Genomic DNA, 21087 nt, shown 5'->3' with positions numbered 1-21087 from the left:
TCAAGAATAGAAATTAAAAAAAAAATCCATAAAATCAAATAATCCCCTCTATTTCTCATCTTTGAATCCTATCATTCACAGCATCTGTCCACATATTTGTAGCTATGCCAGCTCTCCATGCATTAGCAATCTGTCGTTGTTGCTCTTGGGTTTGATTACCTGGTTCATCATCATTTTCTTCATCATCAGATTCATCGTCTTCAGATTCAATTGGAAATTCATCAGAACGACACTCCTTGCGAAGAAAGTTGTGCAATCCTGCACAAGCTAACACTAACTCTGCTTGTGTTTTAATTGGAAATGGAGGTGCTGACTTAAAAATTGTGAATCGAGATTTAAATACACCAAATATCCTCTCCACTACATTTCTCAAGGAAGCATGTCGAAGATTGAACAACTCATTTGCATTTACAGGGTCACGATTGTTACCAGCAAAATCTTGGAGATGATACCGAACACCTCGAAACGGAGCTAAAAATTGACGACGATTGGCAAATCCACAATCCACTAGAAAAAATTTACCTAAAATAAGAACAAATAAAATTATATGTCTAGTAATTCCTAGAATAAAAAACAACAAATAAATGAATGAATAAGAACCTTCTGGCACTTTAAGTCCGTTCGTCCTTGATACAGCATCATCTAACACTTTGGAGTCATGAGCTGAACCCTCCCATCCGCTAAGAACATATAGGAATTCCAAATCAAAGTTACAAGCAGCTAATACATTTTGTGTTATTTTTCCATGACGATCACGATAGCTAGCTACTTCGGGTCCTGATACCATGGCTGGTATATGTGTTCCGTCAATAGCTCCAATGGAATCCTAAAATATGTACTAGAGTTAATTAAAAAACTTAAAATAAGGGCAAAACCTTTTACGTAATACATAGCTATGTATATGCTTATGAAATTGAAATAACAATTACTATAATAATATTACTTACTAACCTTAAAATAAGGGTACTTTCTCTTATTTTAGTTGGCACCGTGGACCCAGGTTTGACCATCAAATCTTGTGCAATTGTGTTCAAGGCTTTCAAAACGATGTTGAAATTTTTGCTTGTAAAATGTGACCGCCGAAATGTGTCCCGACTTTGGCAATATCGAGAATTTTGACCAACGGTAAGTAGAAATGTAGCAACCATTTCTTCAATACAAATAAATCTTGTACCCTTCAAATGCGTCTTCTCCGTAATGATGTCGCATAGCTTTAGGAAAACATCAGGATACATTCTATATAGTACTCGAAATTCTTGAGGATCCTCATTCAATACCTTGTGAATATAATTATAACCAATTCTACTAATTGGTCGTCGAGCCAATGGACGTTCAATATGATCATCATGTATGATAACCATTAACGCATTTAGAACTTGAACTATTGCTTGTAATGCCATCAATAGTAACTTAATGGCTTCGTGATATTCTTCTTCTTCTTCTCTTTCTTCGTCCATTTCTTCATCTACTTCTTCTCTTTCCATTTCCTCTTCATACATGTTTTCAGACATTATATAGAGAGAGAGAGAGAGAGAATCACCTAAAAATAAAAAATGTATCCATTAGAGCATAAAAGAAACAAAGGTAAGGAAGCAAACTACTTCTTCTGTCATTCAAACCAAAGTCAACATATTATTAAACAAAGTACATATTCCAAGGTCAAAATGAATTACCGAACCAAACTCAACATATTATCAAACTATGTAAATGCTCCAATATCAAATTTTAAATAACGGAACTAAAGTCAACATATTATCAAACAAAGTAAATATTCCAAGATGTAACAAATCCGAAATAACCACATTCAATTCATATTGTATTTTATCCACTCTGAGCGTTCTTCTGGTGTCATTTTCAAGAACTCTTTTTTCATTCCCAACTGTTGAACCAATGCAATTGCTTTGTAACGAACGGGAGGATCCAAGTTTGGAGTCTCTTTGATAGCATCCCAAAGATTGTTGTTTTTCTCTTCTTCTTTTTTCTCCTTTTCCATTTTTTCTCTAGCTTTTTCTCTTTTCTCCATTATGCTATGAATTCCTTGAATTTCAGTAGCAATTGCAGCAATCGAATCCATTCCAAGGGAAACTTTTTCTATAAGAACGATGTGAGGGGTGGTCCCATTTGATTTTAGCTCAGACTCAGGTCGAGATCTTTTCCTTGGAAGTAGCTTTTGTACGGGTGTTGGAGCGGAACCCTCCAAATTTGCATTTAGGAAAGATGATGCATATGATGGATTTTGAAATAATGGATCAAGTTGCTCAAAGCTCTCATCAGGTGAAGGAAATTCGTTTACTCTAATTGGCCTACTTTCTTCGACTGTATATGTTGTGGCATCAGTATCATCACCCAATCCAATTGAGTTATTTCCTTTAGCTGTTCCATCGCCAAATACAGTCATCAAATCTTCATAGTCCGTAAATGTCTCTTTGCGAATACCTTGACTCTTTGGGTGGGACTAGCAAAAAAGAAAAACATAATAAATGTTAAAATACAAAATCAATAAAAATGAAAGATCATCATGTAAATAATACATTCGATAAGAAAAAGAACTCACCCTAAGGAAGCCTTCCCATACTTCATCACTAGCCGTGAACTTCTTTGTGATGGGGTCCCAACCAAATCCCGAACTATGCCTAAAAAGTTGACATATTGATTGATATCGACCCCTCAATGTTTTCACACGGTTCTTAACATGATCTTGAGTTTTTTGACACCCAAGTTTTTCATTGAGCACAAGAACAATTTTGGCTTCTATAGTCTGCTTGCTTATTATGCCATTAGCATCACGCCATCCATTTTTTAGGCCTCAACAAGTAGTTGCAACAACATGCTGCTCTCTTCCACGGACCATTGATTATAGTTTCCTTTTCCCTTTTCTTGTTGTGAATCTCCCATTTATGATCTTTTAGATGATACATCATAATTATACAATGAATCAATGCACATAATAAAAACTGAACTACATGCATAGGATTGCAAATAAGACAAATTGAACAAAAGAAATTGAACAACAGACCAGTCAAGTATCACCCTAGTTACATTGACATTTTGACCGAAAGCTATCTCACCCTTATTTGACAAAAAATCAACGGATGCTAAAAACATGATAACCAAACACATAATGAACCCCACAGTCAATGGATCCCAAAACCATCTTTGTGGATTCCAGTTGATATTTTTTACAATCAAAAGCAAGTACAAGGTGAAAAAATTAATTCAACAACCCACAGATTTTTTTTTTGGATAGATTTTCGACATCCAACAGCAAGTCGTAAACCCACATGCATATTCAACAAAGCACGAAATCATAAACCCAAACCCATATTCAAATCCTGATAAATCCTAGACTAGAAAACCCTAACCCTAGAACGAGATTACACAGTATCCAAACAAGAAAAATCTGAAGAAAACATGTACAAGGTGAACAGTTTACCTTCAAGCTTGTTTTTGGAGCAGGCGCCGTCTCTAGAGAGAATGAGCAACCCACAAAGTCGCTCAAAATTTCTAGGGGTGAGGTGAGATTTCACAGGCTCTTTGGTATTTATAGGTTTCACCTTGAAATCCTCCAAAATCCACCAATTCACAAATTCCTTCAAATTCAATTCGTTTTCCAATACACCTAAATTTTTAGAGACTTTGAAAAAATCACAATTGAATACACCTAGATTTATAGGAATTTTTAAAAAGTCTCTAGAAATCTCAATTGAATACACCTATATTTCTAGAGACTTTTAAAAAGTGTTTAGAATTCTCAATTGAATACACCTAAACTTTTATGAAGTCTTTTAAATTCCTAATTGAATACCCCTAGAATTATTAATTCCCTGAAACTCTCCCAGAATCTCAATTGAATACACGGTATCAAACGGACCCTTTGATAAACAAATGAAGGAGACCAATACACCTACCTTCAGTTCCAAACTCTACCGACACTAAAGCCAAACAAAGCAAAAGGAACAGTAGGTCCCGCAACAACAGAGAAGTCGGGCCCAGTGGGACAGAGTCAAAGAGTACTCGCACATTTGCGTACGCATATTTCGAAGAAACAGTGAGTTGTGGGCGTTTCGAACCCGAAAGAGGAGAGATAGCAGAGCCATGGAAGCGCAGACGATGAAGAAGGAGCTGGCGGTGGCCGTGGCACTTGTTCTCTTCACAGTCTTGATCTCCGGCGTCGGAGCCTGGACTGGTGAAATCCACGGCAGAGTTGTTTGCGATGTCTGTGGCGACTCCGCCATCGGACCCGAAGATCATGTTCTAGAAGGTCAGCTTCTCACTCTCTTTGCTCAACCCGCCGATTACCCATTTATTTATTTTTATGATTATTTGTTATTTGTGAAAATTCTGAGCTGGGTTTTTATCTTTCGCTTGTGATTTTTATGGGTTGGTAGTTTTTGATCATTTCTCGTTCATCTGTTTGAGTAATTAGGCTGTAATTTTGATGGGTTGTGGGCGATCATATAAATGGTTCATTTTTCCAATTGATGTTTTTCGGATGTGTTTTGCCAGCTTGTTTAAGAGCGTTATTAGATTACAGTGACATGATTTTTCTGAGAATTTTGAAAAATTGAAAATTGCTTGGTATTGTTGTTTGATTATTTTGCCAGTCTGATTTTTTGTAATTGTATTGTTCTGCATTGGTTTGTGTTTTTAATGGTCTTAGTTTGAGCTGTATGATTAACGGGTTTGGAATACTTTTCGCATCCTAGATACGAAGATGTATAAGAATTTCAGGTTTTCGCCTAGTCCTTAGAACGATAGCAAATCTTTACAAGTAAATTTAGATCACACCGAGTAGAACAATGATTTCTGTCATTTTACTGCACAAAGTCTTTTCATATTCCAATTTGAATTCGTCGCCTAATGGCATGTTTACTTCCTAGAAATGGGAATGAAAGGGATGGTATCATTCTCATTCCTGAGTCCTGACATATCATGCATTTACTAACACACAAAGAATGAAAAAGTAGGTGGATCGCACGTTGAGAGTATGTGTTCCATCACCAATTTCAACCAGGTCTTGTACCATTCCAAAATCGCTCTCATACCATTCTTATACTTGAACAATTTGATTTCTATGCATTCCTACTTCATCAAGAATACCGTGTGATAATCAAGACGTGGTGATTCATGTACTTAAAAAAGGCATAAAAATTGCCTAGAAATCCAAAATTGCATTTAACATTTGCTAAATAGGTAGGACGACCATGATATTTGAATTTTTATTGGAATTGGCGAATATTTTGCTCAGTTGGAAACATGTTAAAGCCTTGCTTATCTTTAGAGAAAATATTGTGGTTGAAAAATTTCAGTAGCAATCTAATAGAAAATGTTTTGACATCCTGGTACATGGATTCTAGGTTCCATTTCCAATGGTCGAACATGAGATTTAAGCGATTTGTGGGGACCTCTCTACCTTTCTACATAGAAACTTGCTCAATTGGTCGTCCAATTAGTAGAAAAAAACTTGACATAACTGCTATTTCATCATGTTCATGCCTGCATTTTACACTTGATCTTGAGGTTGATCTTGTTGGATGAAGTTCGACCCTTTAAAGCATTAGGATATCCTCACAAACACAACTTACAAGTCGGGTTTTTTCTTTTCATGACTCTGATACAGTTTATATTTTAGAAAGCAACTTTTAATCTATAAACCATGAAAACAAGATGTAGTTTATTCGTCCGAATGTGCTTTTCTAAAACCTTTTTGTTGGGTGATTCCGTCTATTAGTTTTTGTGTCCACCTGCTACATGAACTGTGATAAGTCCACATCCACAAGATCTTTCGGTGATTTTTATCATTTGAATCTGGTAATGAAGTTAAAATGGTATAGTGGGCGTTTAAGCTTTTAACCGTCATCTGGGGTGCATTTACAACGTTGAAGGGTGAAGTGAATAATTTTGAGCTTTGATTCATTATGGTGCAGGTGCTGAGGTAGCTGTACTGTGCATTACAAAATCAGGGGAAGTTCTAAATTACCAGGCATTCACGAATGATAAGGGGGTATATACGGTGGCGGAGACAATGCCCGAGAGTGACAGGTGGGATGCATGCCTGGCACGACCTATCAGCAGCTTCCATGAGCACTGCACTCATCTCGGGGGTGGTAGCTCAGGCGTAAAGTTCACTTACAGTCACCCATCCGGCTATTCTCACACCGTTAAAACTTTCGTCTATCGACCAGCAATTGTACCGGCATACTGCATTTGAGAATTCTAGGATCGATGTACATCTTTATTCCGTAGTTGCAGTATGAACTTTGCTTCAACTGAAAGGAAGGAGAAAAGAGATTATGTAATTATTAGAGGGCTTGTGTGAGGTTAATGGTGTCATGTAGTTTGTGCTAAACATCGTTCCTGTTAGTATTAAAGCCCAATCCTTGATTGGAATAGCTTACAGATACACTTCTGTTGGAAACTAGCTTTCATCGATTCGAGTTAAGCATCTTACGAGTCATGACACTCTTGCAGGAACTCCGATCGATTGTAAGTTGTAACAGGTTTCGTGTTCATCAAGTCATCGCCCGGATGCAAAATTCTAGAGATTTAGAAAAAGGAATACAAACGATATATATCGAAAATGCAGTTTTCATCCCCCCATTGTTACAGTCATTTACATTTTATGATTGGGCCGGCCTAAGCCTGATGCATTTCTTTTTTTTGGTAAGATTGGGGGTCAAAAACCCAAGAAAAACAACTAACTATTAACAAAACGGGTATGAGGAAACCCAACGGCATCCTCAAAGATCAACCTATCCACAAGAGGAGAAGGCTCTTAAAAAACATGAAGACCAATGTCAAACTTATGGCCTAAATCTGCCATACCATCAGCCACTCTATTCTTCTCACGATAAACATGTGAAACCGAGCGAATACAATCCCTGCGCAATAACTCCCGGCAAAATGAGATGAGCAAGAGGGTGCATAGAGGAATTAAAATCCATTATTAAAGTAACAGTCACAACGAAGTCCAATTCAACAAGCACTTTTCTTTAACCCAATCTCCAAGCATGAGTCAGGCCATGAAAAAGACCCCATAACTCAGCATTAAGCACACTCCCCACACCAATATTTATACTGAAACCAACAATCCACACACCTACAGCAGCACGTAAAATCCCACCAGCACTAGAGCACCCCTTGCCACTCTTCCTACTGTCATCCACATTCAACTTGACATAAGCCTGATGCATTTCTTCATCCAAAGCATTCAATCATTAGGCTCAAGTCCACCCATGAAGGCCTGGTTATTCGGCGGGTCAAATAGAGCAGATTTTATTCTCTACTCAAACAATTTTAATTTTTCTTTCATGCTCCGACACTACATATTTTACAAAAAAATAATGCTTGGCTACATAAAGATGAGTAGGAACTCCTTAAGAAATAGTTATTGGTTTTACCTCCTATTTTTTTATGAAGAGAATGAATCTTTTTATCGTAGAATCAGAAGAAAAAAAAAAAGGGAGTTGGACCTCCTGCGGGAATGATTCAAAATTATTCGTGTTCGAGTTACAAAGCTTTGTGTTCATGATAAGAACCGTTCATATTATAAGTCACTTTGTAAAAATCATTTATGTAAAAAAATGAATTAAAACTAAGGTCGTTTAGTCAATATATTGTTGCAAATACACAGAGTCAGTAATGCTTTTACGAGTACCGTTCATTTATTTTTATACAATTCAATGACTAAGGAACTTTAGTTTTAATTGATTTTATGCATAGACGATCTTTGTAGAGTGATTTATAATATAAACGGTTCAGATCATATACACAAATTTTTTTTAAACAACAACGAACAATTTTGAGTAAGAACTCCTACTCGTCTTTTGAGTAGCCAAACATTGTTCTTCTACAAATATAACACTACTACTAGTTAGATAGCATTTTTAAATCACACGATATGACAAGTGATTTATAATTTAATCAAGAATTCTATTTCATTATGTTTGATATCAATTAAGTACATCACATCATACGTTATTAAATGTAGTACAAAAATATAGTGAATGAATTTAAATAAATCGAATTCATTGATCGTGTGCATCCAATTAAATCCCATAACTAAATAAACAAATTTTATTTCTTAATGTACAAAATAAAAATAACAATTGTAGCAGTCAATACCCGTTTCTTAGCTTCCAATTTTCGAATCTCTGCACTTCAATTATAATCTGTGCTGCCAGAAAAGAAAGTAAAAAAGCGAATCCGGCAGATTACCTACCACCTCCACCGTAGAAAATCTAACCGTTGTCGGCTAACGTACACATCCAACGGTCAAAACACCAGCCCGATAAAACAAAGCGCGTTTTGGCTCTCAGTTTGTTAACACGTTTTCCAACCCGACTTTTCAATCATCACAGCCAGAACATCTCCACCGTCCAACGGTATTCTTCAAGCCACGTGTCCTCCGCCCTCCTATATATAAACCCCCAACCCTTCTGCTTAAACCCATCATTCACTCGGTCGTCTCTCAATTCCCAAACCCTCACTTACTTCCTCTCTCTCTCTCTAAGTCTTTGTTTGAGTTCTCTCTTTCTCTCTCTACAATGGCTCGATTCAGCGGCGTCGTTATGGTGCTAATGGCTTCTCTCCTGCTGGCCTCGACCGGGGCGCAATCCCCTGCATCGTCACCAGCCAAGTCTCCCGCACTTTCTCCCAAAAAATCTCCCGCCGCCCCTTCTCCGTCGAGCACTCCACCTACGGCCGCTCCTTCTCCATCGACCACTTCACCATCGGCTTCTCCTTCCACATCTCCCGTCGCCGACTCTCCACCTTCTCCCCCACCGTCGTCTCCCGCGGCGGCGACTGTTCCCTCTTCAGGTTCTGGATCTCCCTCCGAGGCTCCCGCTCCTGCTAACGGTGCCGTTTTGAATCGGTTCTCCGCCGCCGGAGCTCTAGCTGTTGGAGTTTTCGCTGCACTCATTGTTATGTAGAGTGGGGGTGTTTATGGACTTTTGAATTTCCATTTATTATTGTACTAAATTCATTTATTCATTTATGTTTCACAATTTATAAATTTGTAGCGCTGTTATATGAGAATATATAAAGATACATTTTTCCGATTATTATTTCAGTGTGTTATCACCAAATTATCCCTACATTCATGATTCATCCAAGTAACTTCTGTTTTTGACTGTGTGTTCGAGGAACTTCTTGAGCCTAATCGAAACTGCATGTTAATTTCAAATTGGAACCATATGTACATAGTGAATTGAGGCCGAGAAGGTTTTAATCCTTCGCACCGATCTTATGCCGCCCAGTTTGGTTGTGCTAGGGAGTTTTTGCCACTATCTTTGCCGCATCCTAAAACTAGCTTTTGAATAAAAAAAAATTGGTAAGAAATGACAGAATAAACGTAGTCCCTTTCCGTTAAAATTTATAAAAAAAAAATACAACAAAAACAAGAAACGAACATAAACAATAGACATAAAAAATACGATATAAACTAATGAAAATATGTAAAATAGGTCAACAATACCCTAATTTAAACCCCTAAACTAAGTGAAACATGTGAAGCACTGAGTCTTCTCACAATTGAATTACTACTCGTTTTTTTTTTCTTTTATCTCACTTGGGCTAAAGCCTGGTAGTGCTTAAATTTTTTTAAAAGCAGGGATGAAAAAAAGTTGAGCTCAATATTGTGTTTGGTAACTCAGCAATAAAACACTTGTTTCAAAATTGCTGCGAGAAACAGCTATTTGCTGCTTTCAAAAACCAACTTTTTATCTTAGAAACACGGGTGAACATTAATGTTTAATGAAAGTTTGCAAATGCCGATCCTACCCTCACCTCTCGCGTTGTCCTCTTCCTTGCTCTGCCATCTCACTGGTTCTCTCCCTCTCGTCTCACTCATTCACTCCCAACTCGACGCCCCAAACCCAATCCCCAACTTGAAACTTCATTCCCAGCTAAAGCCTCCACCTCTTGCCACATCAAAACTCCTATATAATTTGATTTCAATCCCTTTTTGAACCCCGACCTATCCTCTTGACCCAATCTCCTCCTAAACCTAGCATAGCTGAAAAGTTGAGGTACCCAGAATCCAATTCGATAAATTCAAGCTAAATATTGATATATTTCAAATACCCACAATTGAACTTATCTAAATTTTAACGAATGTGCCGAGAAAGAGCTGCGACAATGAAGTATTTGAATTAGGTTTCTGTTTTTGTATTAAGTAGGGAAAGGATAAAGGGTTGGTAACAAATTGAATTTGGTTCAGTATGTTGCATAGGGGTGGGCATAAAAACCTCCAAACCGGAAAACCGAATTGAACAGTGACAAAAAAAATGGTAAAAAACCGCGTTGATCAAAAAAGTCAAAACTGGAACAAAAACCGAACCGCTTTTAATATAAATGATTGTTTTATTATTATTTTTATATAAATTAGCATTTGCCTACACAGTTTGTGTGTATGAACACATTTTTTAGAGAAAATGAGAAGGAGAAAGGGAGAGATAAAGAACGTGGGGGAGTGAAAGGTTTTTGTTTTTAGTTTTTTTTTTTCTAATAATAGAGGTATTTTAACATCACATGTAGGTGAAGTTTCAATAAAAAATAGTAAAATTTGGACTTGTGAAATTACATTATTGCCCATTATTATTATTATTATTATTTTTTGTGATAGATGACTAATTTGTCTTTTCACCATCTTTTGGTTGACAAAGAGAGTTTTATTAATTAGTAGAGATAAGACATTTTTCCAAGAAGACCATGTGCATAAGCCCAATATTTTTCTTCACTTCTCCCCCCCCTCCTTTGTTGTTTTATCACTTTTCTCCCCCTACATTATTTTTCTCCATTATTTTCCAGTATATTATGCATTATGAACATTTTAGTTTTAGTTTAAGATCTACACTTTGATCTTGATATGAGCCTTTCTATCTTTTGATTTATATTTATATGCACACTTTCTATCTTCCGATCACAAAACTTGTAGATCTAGTATTGGAAACTCAAAATTACTTGAATTTGTGGTTGAAATATGTGTTTGGTATTAGAAGTAGAAAATTAGAAAAAACATATATATAATTTTGATTAGAACCGTAAACCGGCATGAACTGAACTGTATGGTTTAAGTAATAAATTTAAATGAAACCGCACCAAACTGAACCGTTGAAATTTTCTGATTTCGGTTCCATTTTGAGGGTGAAACCGGGCCGAACCGGACAGTGCCCACCCCTAGTGTTGCAGGATAGAGAGAGTGGGTGGGGAGAGACAGGGAGGATGGTTGCTTGGGAGAGACACGTAATGATGAAGGAATTGGGGTTGGAGTGGCATGACCTCCCCATCCCACCGAACCTCACCCAAAACCCAATTTTTAGTTAGAGAATTCGCCATTTCTATATTGCGGATGGAGGGAATGAAGAATTAACATTCTGGGTAAATGAAAGATGCCATTTTTTTGGTAAATGAAGATGAAGTAGACGGAAAACAAGTCGGAGGAATTGAGGGAGAGGAGAGTTCTAGAAAGATTCAGATTATAAATAAAGTAAAAATAAAAAATATTGTTATATTACATAATAAAAATAATAAAAAATTGTGATATTGTTGTAGGCTTAATTTACTAAACAATTATGGAGCCTTAGAGAGAAGGATGATGCGGCAATTGTAGAGAGAAAGAGAGATGTGTAATTGTCAGGTGTGTTATATTTCATCGCATTGTGCTTTTATTTATAGTAGTAGGATAGGTAAAATTCTTACCCTTTTAGGATTACAACTCTTAATAGGTAATCAACTCCTAATAGGAATATAAGAGATATTCCTATATCTACTAGGATTAACACAATCACGTTCCTAATCTAATAGGACTTCAACACTCATCATTGAGTGTGTAAATGTTGACCCTAAAAACTACCAAACCTACGTGACGCGTAGGCCGAATAACTAATGAGCTAACTACGTCATTTGGTTGTGTGCGAGGCAACTTGACGGTCAAGCTCGACCGGTGAGTTAAATGAGTTGATGTTGTGTTGAGCGCACTGCTGACTTCTTGATCTTGCGACTGCGGCCGAGAAAAGAACACGTCTCGGCCTTCGAGTTCTAGAGCCTGAAAACAAGGCTACTAGTTCCGTGAAGTTCAATATCAAATTTGGCTTTCAACATGCCGAATGTAGTAACCTGTAACACCTCACTTCGCCGAGAAGGCTAATGAGATGACCTCTGCCAATAAGGATTCGGAAATCCTTCTTGACAAAGACTTGGATAGATAATCAGTCGGCCTCGACGCAGTGTTGTTTATCCAAACTGAAGGTGCTTCGCGGTTAGCTGATTCTACGGCAACAATGATGTTTATCCAAACTAAAGGTGTTCGCCAGTTGCATTCACAGTGTTGTTTATCCAAACTGAAAGCATGTTAGCGAAAAAGAAAATAAAAATCTCAAGGTTGTTGAGAGGTTTCGCGTAGAGTGAGAGTTTGCGCAGGGCAGTTTTTGTGTTGAGTTGGGGGCCTTCAATGTTGCATGCGACTCTGTATTTATAGTGGCTGTCCTTTGCCTGGCACAGCCTGAAAGCTTTGTAGAGTCTAACTGCAACTCTAACTTTATGAAACTGAAATTGATCCATGTGAACCTTCAGATTTCATGACTTTTCAAACAAAATAAAGCCTATCTAAGCTTGGTCACATCACATTAGAGGCCTAACTCACCTAGGCTTCTTATCTCATCATCAAAACTCCATCAGTGGCTTTTAAACCCATATGACAACATCATCATTATGCAAAAAGGCCTAGTCTACCTAGGCTTATCTCATCATCATCCAAATCCATCATCTTTATTGTCGCATGCATCTTGAACCTATCTAAATGAATTTCAAATTCATTTTTAGCTTCCAAGTGCCGTCAGACATCCCAAATCAATTCGAACTCTACTGCTTGTTTGGGATATAATTCGCATCCTATTTATCTGGTTGAAAAAGATGCTAAGATAATTCTTATTAAAATATAATTATTATGATAAAAATCATAATATTATCCTTTAACAATAACAAAAATTATCTCCACTTTTCCATCCAAAGGTTAAGAACTATACTCCCTCAACGGCCTTGATTACACAGGCCGATGATGTAAATTTGGGTCCAAACAGTAAATATTTCAATTGAAGTAGTTTATCATACTAATTAATATTTAAGATAAAAATAAAGTACATTTAGTAATTCACCTTTATTTGTTAAGAAAATTAAATTAATGACATATCTAGTATTATACCCTTTTTGGTCATTTCACACAATCATAATTGTTTTACATCAAAGTTTACCAAACACTATAATACACTTTTACAAAAATGTTTACCAAACACTCTGTTGCTTTATTTCACAGTTGCTTATTCTCACAGCACAACATAATCGGTTTTTTTTCAAAGCACAACAATATCAAACTATCCCTAGTTACCTCAAAGTGATATATTTGCTTAATTGTAAAAACGGTTCATTTTAATTTTACATAAACCAAACAAATTCAAAATTATTTAACCGTTTATTTTTTTTATATACAATAAAATTACAATTTGGTACGATAAAAAAATTATAATCTTAGCCAACACGCCCTATCTCCAATTGTCCACTCTGGCACTTGAAATTGATTTTTTTTTTGTTAAAAAAACAAGACAATCGATGGTAAATAACGATTATTCACCTCTTTCCGGTCCAAAGAAGCTATGTGAAATTTTACTTTATCCATAGCCATAATTAAGCAAACTCACCAACTGGAAGCATTGAACTCGAAACTTTTCACATTTTTTTTGTTTTTTAAAGAACCGCAGTATACACATCCTTACTGCTGGACCACTTGATGTGGACCGTGGCTAGCACTTGAAATTGAAAGAAAGGATCCGTTTGCTTTAATAAAACAATCTGGGAGTGCCAGAAAAGAAAAGAAAAGAAAAAAGATTTCAAAAGTAAAAAGAAAAGTCCGACAAACATAAAGTAAAAAGAAAAAAAAGAAGCAAATCTCCCAGATAACCTACCATCTGCACCGTCGGAAAATTAACCGTTACACGCTGTAAAGCGTACATCCAACGGCCATTAAAAAAAAACCAGACCAGTCCTCTAAACAACCACGCCTCCGAGTTGGTCACACGTTCTCTTTACCGACTTTCAATCATCACAGCAAGAAAATCTCCACCGTCCAACGGTATTCTACACGCCACGCGTCTCCTCCCCCTCCCTCTATATAAACCCCCGATCTCCACTCCTTAAATCCCATCAGCAACTCGCCTCTCAACTCTCAGACCCTCACTAGATTCCTCTCTCTCTGTCTCTCTCTCTAAATCTCTGTTCAAGTTTCTCTCTCTACAAATGGCCCGATTCAGCGGCGTCGTTTTGGTCCTAACGGCTTCCCTCTTGCTGGCCTCGACGGGGGCGCAATCCCCTGCATCGTCTCCGGCCAAGTCTCCTGCGCTTTCTCCCAAACAAGCTCCCGCCGCTCCTTCTCCGTCGAGCACTCCACCTATGGCCGCCGCTCCTTCTCCTTCGAGCACTCCACCTACGGCCGCCGCTCCTTCTCCATCGAGCATTGCACCATCGGCTTCGCCTTCCTCATCTCCCGTCGCCGACTCCCCACCTTCTCTCCCATCGTCGTCCCCGGCGACTGTTCCCTCTTCAGTTTCTGGATCTCCCTCCGAGGCTCCAGTTCCTGCCAATGGTGCCGTTTTGAATCAGTTCTCCGCCGCCGGAGCTCTAGCCGTTGGGGTTTTCGCTGCAGTCATTGTTATGTAGAGTGGGGGTGTTTAAGACTTTTGGTTGTCAATTTATTATTTTGTGTGGATTCATTTATTCTTTTATATTTCATAGTTTTAAATTTGTAACACTGTTATATGGAATACAAGGAGACATTTTATCTGTCAATTATCATTTGAATATGTTGTTTTACCTAATTAGCCTACAATTCTTGAAGAATTTCAGTATGGTTTTGTTGCCTACAAAGCTATCTCGTTGGCATTCGGCACCAGCTGTTGTCACCTCTGTAATTGGCTAATAGGACACTGGGTACGAGTGCCCAAGAGAAAGCAATTTAAATAGAAAGGTAAAAGACTGTTTACTACCCTCGTTCGTGTTTCGTGATTTTCAACCTTTTGTACATCAAGTTTTTTTCGTCACAGAGTCATACCTAAAGTGTAAATTTTGGGACAGTCTCATATATTTGTTAGTCAAACTGTTAGTTCTCCAATTAAGTGATGACGTGGCGCCCTGATTGGACGCCACGTGTCATTAAAAAAAAATTTATTTAAATAAAAATAATATTAAAAAATATTTAAATAAATATTTAAATAAAAAAATATTTTTTTTCCTTCTTCTCTTCTTTTTTTTTCTTCTTCTTCTGGGTTCGGTTCTCTTTTTTTTTTTTTTTTTTTTCTTCTTCTTCCTTCTTCTTCCTTCTCCTTCCTCCTCATTCTTCTTCTCCTTCTTCTTCCTTCTTAAGAATGAAGGAGAAGGAAAAAAATAGAAAAAAAAAAAAACCGAACCCAGAAAAGAAGAGGAAGAAGAAGGAAGAAGAAGGAGAAGAAGAATGAGAAGGAAGGAGAAGGAAGAAGAAGAAGGAGGAGGAATGAGAAGGAAGAAGAAGGAGAAGGAGGAGGAAGAAGGAAAAAAAAAAAAAAAAAAGAGAAACTGAACCCAGAAGAAGAAGAAGGAGAAGAAGAAGGAGGAGGAAAGAGAAGGAAGAAGGAGAAAGAGGAGGAAGAAGAAGAAGAAGAAAAGAAGAAGAAGAGAGAAACCGAACCCAGAAGAAGAAGAAGAAGGAGAAGAAGAAGGAGGAGGAAGGAGAAGGAAGAAAAAGGAGGAGGAGGAGGAGGAGAAAGAAGGAAAAAAAAAAAAAAAAAAAAAACCGAACCCAGAAGAAGAAGAAGAAGAAAAAAAAAAAAAAAAGAGAAGAAGAAAAAATATATATTTTATTAAGAGAAGAAGAAAAAAAATATTTTATTATTATTTTAATATTTTAATATTTTAATATATTTTAATATTATTTTTATTTAAATACATTTTTTATTTTTTTAATGACACGTGGCGTCCAATCAGGGCGCCACGTCATCACTTAACAGGAGAACTAACAGTTTGACTAACAGATGTATGAGATTGTCCCAAAATTTACACTTTATGTATGACTCTGGAACGAAAAAAACTTGATGTACTAAATGTTGAAAACCATGAAACATGAGGGTGGTAAACAGTCTTTTACCCTAAATAGAATTATCTTACTATAATTAATAGCAAGGCTTTTTGTAATAAAATCTTACACATGAGGATTGACTAGGTGGTAAAGTGGAAATAATATCGATGTTGTTGGAGTGGATCCTCGGTCCGTCCGTCCGTCGACCTGGAAAATTCTAAAGCTGTTTGGGAGTGCTTTTCAAAAAAGTCCTTTCACATAATAAATAAAGAACGTTTATGAAGAGGAAATTATAATAATGGTTCATCAACTTTAATCCAATTAGAGCAATAACCTCTCAACTTTAATCCAATTAAAGCAATGATCTCTCAACTTCAACTTAAACTCAGTTGGAGCAATGGTCCCTCAACTTTAACCCAAGTGTAGCAATGGTCATTTCAACAAAACTCATTTTGACGAATTTCTAACGGAATTAACAAAAATGACTATAATTACACGTTTTGATAAGTTAAGAGACCAATGGTCATTGATTTTCACTTGAAAGACTATTACTCCAATTGAATTAAAGTTAAATCATCATTGCTACAATTTTCTTGTTTATGAATTATGAAAATGTTCGAAACAAAAGTTTCTTAGGTAGTAAAAGCACTTAGAAGCATCTCTCTTTAGCCAAAGTGCTTTTTCGATGCCCTAAGTTATGAACTTGGATTATTTTCATTTCTCAGCCGAAGCCAATTTAACTCTAAACCGGCAATCCAAAAATAAATCTTGCTATAAACTTATTATATATAGCACGTATATACCCATTTTTCAATAGGCCTATAATTGTTTGGCAACCGAAAATTGTAGAATCATTAGAACAATCGAATTGCCAAATTCGAAACATCTTTTTACCATTAGAAGAAGAAAAATACCAATTAACTTAGAGCTCAAAGTATTATAAAAAGGATAATGCTATTTTATTTATGCAAGGATGAGCTCATTCCACCACTTACAAATAACGTATTTTTACCATAAAAATTTCATGATCAAAACCGTTTAATCTGTTACTTTCGTCGCTACGAAAAATCATTCAAATTGGAGATCATTTAATCATTCAAATGTATCAAATAAGTCAACGTTCATTATAAATATGCTTTTTGATACTTACATTATTGATTTATTTGATATATTTTAATGACTAAACGATCTCTGGTTCGAATGATATTTTGTTGGTTTATTCTAAATGAAGATTAAGAATTGTCAATTGGGCAATTTTTATGTAGAGTGGGGGTGTTTAAGACTTTTGGTTGTCAATTTATTATTTTGTGTGGATTCATTTATTCTTTTATATTTCATAGTTTTAAATTTGTAACACTGTTATATGGAATACAAAGAGACATTTTTCTGTCAATTATCATTTGAATATGTTGTTTTACCTAATTAGCCTACAATTCTTGAAGAATTTCAGTGGACAAGGATTGTCTGCCCTCCAAGCAACGGTAGAGGGACTATAGAACCACAATAGTTCTAGGCCCACCTGCTTTTGTTTATAAAAAAAAAATTAATACTACTTTTTTTTTTACTCACTTTTTCAAGATTTTTTCACTTAAACCATTTCAATTTTCTAGACAAAAGATTTAGCCCTCTTTAAATATTTTAAGGATATTTATGTAAGGGATACTATTACAATATTAGTTTTAAGTGTCGGATGATGGTGGCGGTTAACGAGTACTTCTGTAGGATAAAAGATATCCGACACATAATTTAGTTAGTGTCGGATAAAAGTAAATTTCTGTCGCATATAACCGACAGTAATTACTTGCGGATATTTACTGTCTGATTAAACCGACACAAAATTTTTATAACCGCCAGGAATTTTGAATATTTTTAAAAAATATATTTTTTAATATTTTGGCGGTTTTGAAGTTCATGGTAGCTGTTATAACCGACAAAAATTTACTAGTTTATTATTTTAGTATTTTGGCGGTTATTATTTTAGTTTTTTGTCGGTTAAAACCGACAAAAATTTACTAGTTTATTATTTTTATGCCAAAAGTTTTTTAGTTTCAGATTTCATTCTCTTCTTCATCTTCAACCCACAATCTTCATCTTCATCTTCAATCTTCAATCTTCAATCTTCATCTTCAATCTTCAATCATTTTCTTCTCTTCATCTTCAATCTTTTTGTTCTCTTCATCTCACAGTAAGTTTTTCATTTCTTTTGCTTTCATAATTTTTGCATGACTTGGCATGAAGGGACAAATGTGTATGTTTCATGCATGACTTGGAATAGTATTAGTAAATGCATGATGTTTGCTTATAACCAAGTGGTATGAAGGGACATCGATAGCATTAGTAAGTTAGATGTTAGATTAGTCACCAACACAATTCAAATCCACACCGTCATGCAAGAGCACAACACTTTTTCACCACTGTGGTAAAGGGCCACTCACCAACAAGTTGATTGGCCTATGTGACTTTACTAATACTATTCCAAGTCATACATGAAACATACATATTTGTCCCTTCATGCCACTTGGTTATAAGCAAACATCATGCACAAGTTGTTTACTAATTAGTACTACTCTTATTTAGCTTGTATCATGACCGTTTTCTTTCTGTTATTCATACGTCTAAGACATTGTAAGAAATAATGTTGATTATTCAAAATGAATCAACAACTAGTTGCACAGGGTCACAGTCAGTGATACTCCCAACTTGATAAAGAAAGAAAGAAAGAAAAAGGAAGTTGACTTCCAAACTAAAATAAAATGTATATAAATATAGAAAATTGTTATTAGCACTCCAAAAATCTCATTTGGCACTCCAAACTTTCTATAATTAGAAAGAAAAATACACATGTGTAAAGTATAGAATAAGATTTTTGGAGTGCTAATAACAGTTCCCTAAATGTATTGTTTGTACCATACTTAGGGTCTCCGTATTTAGACCTCGTATAAACACTCGGGGGACTTAAATGTAATTATATAATAAAGGAATGGGCAAATATGTAATAAGTGAGGAGCCCTTATTCTATAAAAGGACCCCTCACCCTCACAATTGGAGAGAGCCTCACTCTCACCCTCAGAAGCCTCCTCACATCCCCTAAGCTCTAAGCTCTCTCATGCTCTCTCCCTCACAATCAAGCTCTTACAGAGAAATACAATCAGTGTGGACGTAGCCCAAACATTGGGGTGAACCACGATACTTCTTGTGTTATTTACTTTCTTGCAGATTCACGGTCGGATTTACGTTGTTCCAAGACCTCTCCGGTTTTGTGCATCAACATTTGGCGGCGTCTGTGGGAAATTTGAGGGTGGTTTTTTTGTTGTTTCAGCTGCAGAGAGATCTGGAAATTGTAGTCGGCGCGCTTGCGCTCGTCGATGAGGATCTGGTAGTCCTCGGAGACCTGCTTGAATCTGACGGTGGCTCTGTCTCCATCCGCTTTGGGGGAGGCAGAGTGCTTGTCTGGGTGCAGCTTCACCGCCAGCTTCCTGAAACCCGGCTTGTCTCGGGTTAACTTTGTCTTCCGCCACCTGGAACCCGACCTTGATCAGGTTCTTGGCGTCTGTGCTGTCACTCGCCACCTTCTCGAGGCTGCTATGGCAGGTTTCTTTGTAGGTTGTGGGCTGGCATATGGTCTCGATGGTTTCTTTGTATTGCACTTGGCATAGGGTTCATTACTTTTGCCAATCTTTGAAGAATCGTTGACCGTTCGATCCGACAAGAAACCCATCAATTCAGATTTCCAATCATACAAAAATCGAACGGATTGCGATGCATGTAGAGAATCTGAAAGCTTTTGTTTTGGGGCGAAAAGGATCGAAGATTTCCAGGAGATTAAATCAGGGTCGTGGACGGTGGATCTGATGATTGATTCTTTTTTTTTTGGAGCTTTTGGTTTTGTGTTTTTGCAAAAAATTATGTCGGTTCTCTTTCATTTTTTCACCTCTACCGCAAAATCTGCAAAATCTATAAAAACACAAAACCAAAAGCTCCAAAAAAAAAAAAGAATCAATCATCAGATCCATCATCCATGGCCCTGATTCAATCTCCTGGAAATCTCTGATCCCTTTCGCCCTAAAACAAAAGCTTTCAGATTCTCTGCATGCATCGCAATCCGTTCGATTTTTGTATGATTGGAAATCCGAATTGATGGGTTTCTTGTCGGATCGGACGGTCAATGATTTTTCAAAGATTGGCAAAAGTAATGAACCCTATGACAAGTGCAATACAAAGAAACCATCGAGACCATATGCTAGCCCACAACCTACAAAGAAACCTGCCAGAGCAGCCTATAGAAGGTGGCGGGTGACAGCACCGACGCCAAGGACCTGATCAAGGCCGGGTTCTAGGTGGCGGAAGACAAAGTTAACCCGAGACAAGCCGGGTTCCAGGCCGGGTTTCAGGAAGCTGGCGGTGAAGCTGCACCTAGACAAGCACTCCACCTCCCTCAAGGCGAAGAGAGACAGAGTCACCGTCAGATTCAAGCAGGTCTCCGAGGCCTACCAGATCCTAATCGACGAGCGCAAGCGCGCCGACTACAATTTCCAGATCTCTCTGCAGCTAAAATAACAAGAAAACCACCCTCAAATTTCTCATAACCTCTAAAAGCTCAGTTGATCTAAGTAGAGATTTATGCACCTTCAGCAAAAAAAGGTCTTGCTTCCTGGTGGCGTTGATCGGCGGCGCGTTCTCTGTCATTGAGAGCGTCAAGACTAGCCAAATTATTCGACAGCATTGGCAATCCCACCATCGAGAAGAAACTAGGGGACCGATCACAGAGGCAACAATACTACCAAGGTCTTTTGCACTGAAATCAAACAACAACAAAAAATACTTGTGCTACATACATCAACGTATCGAGAATCTTGATGGGCTTGTGCAACTATCCGAAGCGGATGTTAAGAGCGAGTACGCAAAGTTCCAAATGGAGTGGCAGATAGCGGTTACGGAGGACTCGTGCATATCAAATGCTGTTTCAACAACAAGTACTTAAGAAG

The 21087-nt window shown here is 37.1% G+C and overlaps 4 protein-coding genes and 1 pseudogene across 5 annotated transcripts; 3 read left to right on the top strand and 2 right to left on the bottom strand.

Moving 5' to 3' along the window:
* Positions 1-55: 55 nt before the first annotated feature.
* LOC126617115 (uncharacterized) lies at positions 56-1499 on the bottom strand. Its single transcript, XM_050285171.1, has 3 exons — positions 1278-1499; positions 601-826; positions 56-507 (listed from the first exon to the last, which is right to left on the bottom strand). The coding sequence occupies exons 1-3, from the start codon at positions 1497-1499 to the stop codon at positions 56-58; spliced, it is 900 nt and encodes a 299-aa protein (XP_050141128.1).
* Positions 1500-1585: 86 nt separating this feature from the next.
* On the bottom strand, positions 1586-3030 carry LOC126615643 (uncharacterized protein At2g29880-like; annotated as a pseudogene).
* Positions 3031-4027: 997 nt separating this feature from the next.
* On the top strand, positions 4028-6418 carry LOC126615642 (uncharacterized). Its single transcript, XM_050283503.1, has 2 exons — positions 4028-4261; positions 5928-6418. Exons 1-2 carry the CDS (start codon positions 4096-4098, stop codon positions 6209-6211), a joined length of 450 nt encoding a protein of 149 aa, XP_050139460.1. The 5' UTR covers positions 4028-4095; the 3' UTR covers positions 6212-6418.
* Positions 6419-8447: 2029 nt separating this feature from the next.
* On the top strand, positions 8448-9068 carry LOC126615641 (classical arabinogalactan protein 1-like). Its single transcript, XM_050283502.1, has one exon. It carries the CDS (start codon positions 8547-8549, stop codon positions 8931-8933), a length of 387 nt encoding a protein of 128 aa, XP_050139459.1. The 5' UTR covers positions 8448-8546; the 3' UTR covers positions 8934-9068.
* Positions 9069-14182: 5114 nt separating this feature from the next.
* On the top strand, positions 14183-14841 carry LOC126614284 (classical arabinogalactan protein 1-like). 2 transcript variants are annotated; one of them, XM_050281867.1, is made up of 2 exons: positions 14183-14443; positions 14480-14841. In XM_050281867.1, exons 1-2 carry the CDS (start codon positions 14293-14295, stop codon positions 14710-14712), a joined length of 384 nt encoding a protein of 127 aa, XP_050137824.1. In that variant the 5' UTR covers positions 14183-14292; the 3' UTR covers positions 14713-14841. The 2 variants fall into 2 exon arrangements, with proteins under 2 accessions (XP_050137824.1, XP_050137823.1); XM_050281866.1 differs by having other exon boundaries at positions 14183-14841.
* The last annotated feature ends 6246 nt before the right edge of the window (positions 14842-21087 follow it).

The sequence above is a fragment of the Malus sylvestris genome, chromosome 3, assembly GCF_916048215.2.
Source record: "Malus sylvestris chromosome 3, drMalSylv7.2, whole genome shotgun sequence".
Taxonomy (NCBI): Eukaryota; Viridiplantae; Streptophyta; class Magnoliopsida; order Rosales; family Rosaceae; genus Malus; species Malus sylvestris.
Note: the sequence above shows the minus strand (reverse complement) of the source record. Positions and strands in the feature narration are given on the sequence as shown.

Excerpts from the sequence above, each read along its gene's own strand:
- LOC126614284 (XM_050281866.1), top strand. The coding sequence starts at position 14,293 with ATGGCCCGATTCAGCGGCGTCGTTTTGGTCCTAACGGCTTCCCTCTTG.
- LOC126615641 (XM_050283502.1), top strand. The coding sequence starts at position 8,547 with ATGGCTCGATTCAGCGGCGTCGTTATGGTGCTAATGGCTTCTCTCCTG.
- LOC126615642 (XM_050283503.1), top strand. The coding sequence starts at position 4,096 with ATGGAAGCGCAGACGATGAAGAAGGAGCTGGCGGTGGCCGTGGCACTT. Across the intron at positions 4,262-5,927 it reads CGAAGATCATGTTCTAGAAG|GTGCTGAGGTAGCTGTACTG; the intron begins GTCAGCTTCTCA and ends ATTATGGTGCAG.
- LOC126617115 (XM_050285171.1), bottom strand. The coding sequence starts at position 1,499 with ATGTATGAAGAGGAAATGGAAAGAGAAGAAGTAGATGAAGAAATGGAC. Across the intron at positions 827-1,277 it reads GTTATAATTATATTCACAAG|GATTCCATTGGAGCTATTGA; the intron begins GTATTGAATGAG and ends TACATATTTTAG. Across the intron at positions 508-600 it reads CGGACTTAAAGTGCCAGAAG|TGGATTGTGGATTTGCCAAT; the intron begins GTTCTTATTCAT and ends AATTTTTTCTAG.